This window comes from Priapulus caudatus, unplaced genomic scaffold, assembly GCF_000485595.1.
Source record: "Priapulus caudatus unplaced genomic scaffold, Priapulus_caudatus-5.0.1 Scaffold601, whole genome shotgun sequence".
NCBI classification, from domain to species: domain Eukaryota; kingdom Metazoa; phylum Priapulida; class Priapulimorpha; order Priapulimorphida; family Priapulidae; genus Priapulus; species Priapulus caudatus.
In genome coordinates, this window is record NW_014577662.1 from 173,142 (window position 1) to 180,081 (window position 6,940).

The 6,940-nt window shown below is 44.8% G+C and overlaps 1 protein-coding gene across 1 annotated transcript in view; it reads left to right on the forward strand.

The window, feature by feature from the left end:
* The window catches only part of LOC106812028 (ATP synthase subunit d, mitochondrial-like), a gene marked incomplete in the record, with an annotated part of 11,983 nt that extends 6,780 nt beyond the window's left edge, over positions 1–5,203 (forward strand). The window contains 3 exon segments of the mRNA XM_014815778.1: positions 3,105–3,176; positions 3,404–3,466; positions 4,581–5,203. Of these exon segments, the coding sequence (XP_014671264.1) occupies positions 3,105–3,176; positions 3,404–3,466; positions 4,581–4,751 (306 nt within the window).
* Positions 5,204–6,940: the final 1,737 nt, after the last annotated feature.

The following is a 6,940-nucleotide window of genomic DNA, read 5'->3' on the forward strand; positions in this document are numbered from 1 at the left end:
CGCATAAATGTATTTATATTCGCCATTTTGATTAAAATGATGTTACTAATAACAGTATTTCCAAATCACATAGATATATGAACATAAAATATTCAGTTTAGCCACGTAACCTCGTCTTTGACGAATTATTCATATAGTATGCTTAATCACACGCACGCACGCACGCACGCACGCACGCACGCACGCACGCACGCACGCACGCACGCACACACGCACACACATACACACACCGGGGACACGATCGCATCGCGTTGGCGAATTAACACGTTCCGACGCGTCGCCCGCGCCGTTCAAAAGTCGTTGTTCGGCGAGCAATCCGTGAGCGGGCCGTAACGAGAGAAAACACGCCGCGTAACATCCGATAATTAGAGAGCGCTAGTCGGGTGCGGTGCGATCACCTCAAAGCGACCGCCGAGCTCCCGCTGATTAAGACGGCTTACAAGATTATCGTCTGCCTGCCTGCTGCACGTGCGCCAGCCATTGAGTCGCGCAGACGTCGCGATGTGCTCTCTTCGCGTGGAGGGCTTGCGAGGGCTGAGGCTGATCATAGTGATCGTAGCCGCATCGCGACGACGCATGCACCGACACAAAAACGGGCAAAGTAAGAGAGAGAGAAACAGCGAGAGAGCGCGAGAGAAGAGAGAGAGGGAAGGAGAGCGAGAGCGAGAGCGCGAGAGAGGGAGAGAGAGCGCGCAAGAGATAGATAGATAGAGAGAGAGAGAGAGAGAGCAAGAAAGCACGAGAGAGAGAGAGAGAGAGGGGAGAGAGGGGGAGAGAGAGCAAGAGAGAGAGAGCACGAGAGAGAAATGAGAGAGCAAGCGAAAGAACGTGCGCGAAAAAGAGAGTGAGAGCGCGAGAGAGGGCACGGGAGAGAAATTAAAGACGAGGTTTGGTTGACAGTAACATTATAAATAGTCATGACTATATCACGAGTCTAAAATATTCACGAAATATCTATGCATTCCAGAATATCCACGAACTACCTAACTATAACCCTGGCTTTAATACTCTCGTTGATCGTTACCATAACCCTAATCTTAATCCTAACATTAATCATTACCCTAACCTTAACCCTAACCCTAACCCTAAACCTAACCCTAAACCTAACCCTAAACCTAACCCTAAATCTAACCCTAAACCTAACCCTAAACCTAAACCTAACCCTGAACCTAGTTCTTCTAGTGTAGCCCTTCGCTCTCGCTCCTGTAGCGAGGCGAAAGGGCTACACTGGTAGAGCTGCCCATAACCCTAACCCTAACTCTTACTCCAACCCCAACTTCATAAATGCACGAAACCTCGTACAAAGGTCATACCATATTGCGCGACAGATAATGTGCAAGGATTGGTCACATGTTTGACTCACGTCGTCACGACTATTCATGTTCATTCTGGCCGCAGGGTCCCAGTACGTACGCGTGGATGTCGTATAGCGCGTCTGCGTGAAGCCCATCGCTGACACGTACACGCACCGCGGCGTCTCTAGCGACGCCGCGACGTCATCGGACGCCATCTTGAACGCGGCAAGACACCCGATTACTTATTCATCGCGCTCTCTCGAAATCTATACCCGCCGCCGAGATGAGGAGAGGACATGCGAGCGCGCGCGCGCTGTACGGCGGTTCGTGCTCTGCATGTCAGGCGCGACGTCAAGGTTTGTAGGGGCAAGATGAGGACGTGGCAGGAGCGCGAGTGTAATCCAACGGTCGCTCTGGTTTCTCCTATATAGTGGATTGAGTATCGAGGTCTACGACTTGTAGAACGTGTATCAATAGGATTATATTAGGTTTAGTGTTGAGATGCTATATATTTCACTTTCCGTCTTTTTCGTTTAATATATATTGGCCGTTCCACACACCTCTCGATCATTTTGCTTCTCTCTCTAATCCGCCTCTGCCTTTCTCTCATTATCCGTTCTTTCTCTGTCTATGTATATGTATATATATATATATATATATATATATATATCAGACTAATCCCGTCAGCCGCGTGACATATATTCACGACCAAATGAGAACCGGGTCTTGAATGTCGCTCTTAATTTGTTAATTTGGCTTCAGTGTCACGCGCACGAGAGCGCCCGCTCTCCGCCGCTCGTCGCTAATCAGCAACGGCAGCGAGGCACGTGCAATGGCGAAGCCAAGAGGAGCGCGCCTCCTCTTCCTCCTCCTCCTCCTCCTCCTCATCCTCCTCCTCATCCTCCTCCTCCCCGGCGTCTTCCTCAGCATCCCGCCCATTACCGATGCTCTTTCGTTAGGCGACCACTCGAGACTGCGGCGGCAATGTCGAGATGGATTGTTAAAACTAAGTTCATGTATTTATCATGAATTTTTGGGATGATTGCCAATATACCTAATTCTCGAACATTGTCTTTGATACATTAGTGCGTATTCAACTTAAAACATCTAAATTTGTCCACCAACAAACATGCAAATCATAGAAATTTCTAATGTTTTGTACGACGGTGACTTCGCGGCCGTTGGATTGCCATTTGCTGGATTTCCCCGGAGCTCCGCCCACTTTAAAAATAGTGCTAGCATTGTGGCAGTGGTATTATCACTGTGGTATTATCCTGAGTGTGGGAAGGGGCACTGCATGCAGTTTGCTCCTTTACGTGCAACAGATGGCAGCACTGTGTAACCAAAATTGAAGAGCTGTCTTTATCGGGGATAAAAACCTGAAAAAGATGTTACTGTTAGACAAATAAACTGTATCTGAAATTTATAATAGAAATGTGTTACTTTTACTAATGAAGTTAATTCTGTACACAAATATAAAGTTGCTCTTGTATTGAGCTGAATAGCTGACCCCCCTCAAATCTCATAATTTCTTAACTCATCTTTTCATCATTAAACTTTCTTAGTAACTTTCCATTGATCTACGAATTAAAAAATAATAATTTCAAAGTGTGACTAAATAATTGTGAATTGAGAAGTATTAGATTGACTACCAGACGACAAAACTCAAATCTGCTGTAGCAAGTCTTAGATGCAAGAACAGCATCCACAGAAGTCCCCTATGATGGCTGATGCCATGCAGAAAATATTTACCGTCTTATTCTGACGTTGTGTGGCTTCAGTGAATTCATCTGTATTGTTATCTTGCAGTACGCAGTATTGAATATTCCATTTCCCAAGGACAATGTCTCGCCGCAGATTGACGAGCAGCTAAAACAACAGGTGAGTCGAAATTCTGAAAACTATTGCTCAAATGTGCATTAATTAGTTACCATAACTCGACGTGTTTCTTGCATCGTATTCTGAGATTTTTTTACAATGTGTGCCGATCCACTATTTTAGATCGAGAATGAACTGTTGAAGGTAATCTGGAATTGTTTGGTTTTTAATTTTTGACCAAATCTTATTGCCTGGAAATGTTTTATCCATATATCGTATTCAAATTTCAGGAAGTCGAAAGGCAGAATTTCAACAAGCAATCGAATCAGAGGATTGAGCAATACAAAAAAGAGGTGAAAGCGTAACTGCAGATAATATCGAATAATACATGAATTGCAGTATTTATCCCAAACATGAATGTACTATCTGTGCATAATTAATAAATGGCAGATCATAGTTTATCCCTTCATCCTAAATAACTACCCGATCCTTCCGTGCATATCAGCTTGCATTGCCATCATCGAAATGGATAGATTACAGGGTGCGAAATTAACGCGAGTCCGGAGTCAAATGCTCCCTGATTTACTGTCGGACTCCCTGATTTGACATATGCGGGAGTCTGTGTGACTCCCTGAAAATTCTGCCATACTAACTAGTTCGTTCCAGAGCACGGCCTTGCGGAATTACCGTATTTTTCCAGCAAATGTCCCAAGACAATTTGGCAGACGTGCAACTGCATGAATCTTCAAAATTAGCACATGCGTTATTGTTAATATCTTTCATTTTGAACCTCAGACTGCAGACTCCCTCATTTTGCTGTGGACTCCCTCTTTTTGATGGTAGGGAGTCCGTTGGACTCTGTGTTCAAAAGTCAATTTCTACCCCTGGATTACATCGGCACCTTGCGAAAGACAGATCACACATTAATCCTAGATAACCTCCTGATCTATCAGTGCAGATCAGCTTACACCACCAGCAGCATAAGAGGGACCGTACAACATCCACAAATCTCTAAATAGCTCTCTTATCCGTATGTGTAAAGATAATCTTGTGTTGTAGGCAGCATTAGAGGGATAGTTGATTATCCCCCAATCCCTAAAGAACTCCCTAATCCGTCCGTGCAAAGATAGTCTTGCATCATAGGCAGAGTAAGAGGGAAGGTAGAACATCCACAAATCCCTAAATAACTCTCTGATCCGTCCGTGTAAAGACAATCTTGCAACGTCGGCAGCAAAAGAGGGACCATAGATTATCCCCATCCCTAAAATACTCCCTAAAGATAAATCGATAAAAAGATAATCGTGCGTCGTAGGCAGTGTAAGAGATGCAGAGAGTGCAGTCGATTAACTCCTCATCCCTAAAATTCTTCCTAATCTGTTCGCGTGCGGATCCTAATCCGTTTGTGTGGATCAGCCCGTGTCTGTGTTACATTCAGCGCGTTATAACTTATATTTCCACACGCTACAGCTCGCCAAATGGGAGAGCATGCTCCCCGTTGAGACGATGACGATGGAGGAGTTTGGCCAGCAGTTCCCCGGCGAACAGTGGTCCCAGGACAAACCGACCTGGTACCCGCACAACGAGATCGCGAGCACCCCAGAGTCGGACGCCAAGCGGCAGCAGACCACCTCCCAGTAGGTGGCGCTCTGCGTCGACAGCGAGCGTCGCCGGGGGGAGAGCCGAACCTGGGTTTTTTTCTCGTCATCGCGGATGCGCGCATTGTTAATAAAAGCCGGTGGAAGAATCGCGTGCGTTTGTTCGATCGCATTGCGGCTCTCGCTTTCTTATGAGCTAGTAACATTTGCCAGTGATAGATATTGTAGGGACTGATGGGTTGGGAAAGAGTGGGTGTCTATATCTAGCTATTCCAACACACTTCTGAATGATTTTCGATTAACTGCGAAATTAAATGGGATTGAAATTGGGTTTCAAAAGCATTACATGCTCGAAAGATGCAGAAAAAAGTTCTTTGAGTCTAAATGGTATTCAAATAGGTCATTGTTATTGTTGTTCGTTGTTATACTCGTATCTGATCGTAGTGTAACACGTAGTAATAAAGTTTTGTGAGACATTAAAGTTGTTCTTAAGGCTACTATTAATCTTTGTTTTTACATCACACAACGTTTTAACATCTATAGCAACTGTTATATATATACTATATAGCAATTATAGCAACTATGTTAACGCATACTTATGCTACATTTTAAATATTTGATAACACCAAGAATAAAATAATAAGACCTGATAACTTTGATGACAACAACAACATCGACAATACTCAACTTATGATAACGTCCAGAAATAGCTATTTAATATCCAATCTTGCTATTTTCTTTTTAAATTCGTTCCGGAGTTTGCGTCTACTATGCAACACAATCGTACCTGGTAACATCGCTGAAATGTACGTAAGCCATATGTTTTTTTATAATGAACTATTTCCAAAAGTACTTATATATAATGTACAATAAGTTTACACAATATCAACATTAATGTAAAGGTAACAAGGATCGCTGATGGTACAAAAGTCTGGTTAACGATACAGACATAATATAAAACGGTTTTGCGATGTAAGCCATATACATTAGTAAAGGCGAGCAAGCGTTCATTTAGCTATCGCTTTCTCTCGGTCGCCCCACGTGAATGTCTACGTGTACAGGTGCGTAACGGGGTGTGCGGGGATCAGTCGGCATACATCACAGGCACCGCCGCTCCCGCTAATTCTTTAATGCGGACCGCGCTTATAGCTGGTTGTTTAGATCGAAGGTGCAGATATGCTGCGGGTAATAATTTCACCTAACGGCCGCGTTATCCGGATTATCTGTATTGAGATGTTGCATTTAACAAGACGTCGTGCAACGCGCGCGCGCGTGTGTGTGTGTGTGTCTATGTGTGTGTGTGTGTGTGTGTGTGTGTGTGTGTGTGTGTGTGTGTGTGTGTGTGCGTGCGTGCGTGCGTGCGTGCGTGCGTGCGTGCGTGCGTGCGTGCGTGCGCGCGCGTGTGTGTGTGTGCGCGCGTGTGCGCGTATATGTGTGTGCGTGTGCGTGTATATGTGTGTGCGTGTGTGTGGAACATGCTAGTCATTGCTGTAAAGGCCAAAGCCTGAGCAAAATTTAACGGGAAGTCAATATTTCTTAACCTAAGTGAGTAATGACGAGGGAATACTAATTTACGGTATGATAACCCGCGCGTAGGATATAACGCAAGAATTTTGATTTTATTCTAATATTTATTTCGTCTTTTTCATGGTTTACATTTAGTAAGCATATTTTGTTTACAAATTACCAGGACTATAATCTGCAATAATGCATCTGACTTCTGGTCACCACCCGGTGAATTCAGATCTTGCTGTTGGATTGAGTTAAGCGCTGAGCAAGCGACGCGGAGAAAGAGGAATTTCTACAGATCTTAGCGCATGCGTTCTTTTATGGTCGGAATCTGCGCTCAGACTACTAAGGCGGATAATTCGCGCGAGCATTAGCTGTAAATTATCGTCGTTAGGGGGCGTGTCAGTTGCGCACGTTCACCCAACTCCCGCAGGCGCACACAGAGAGAGAAAGTGAGCGAGAGAGAGAGAGAACGGGAAAGAGAGATAGAGCGAGAGAGAGAACGGGAAAGAGAGATAGAGCGAGAGAGAGAACGGGAAAGAGAGACAGAGCGAGAGAGAGAGAACGGGAAAGAGAGACAGAGCGAGAGAGAGAGAGCGAGAGAGAACGGGAAAGAGAGAGAGAAAGAGTGAGAGAGAGAGAGAGAGAGAGAGAGAGAGAGAGAGAGAGAAGGAAGAGAGAGAGAGAGAGAGAGAGAGAGAGAGAGAGAGAGAGAGAGAGAGA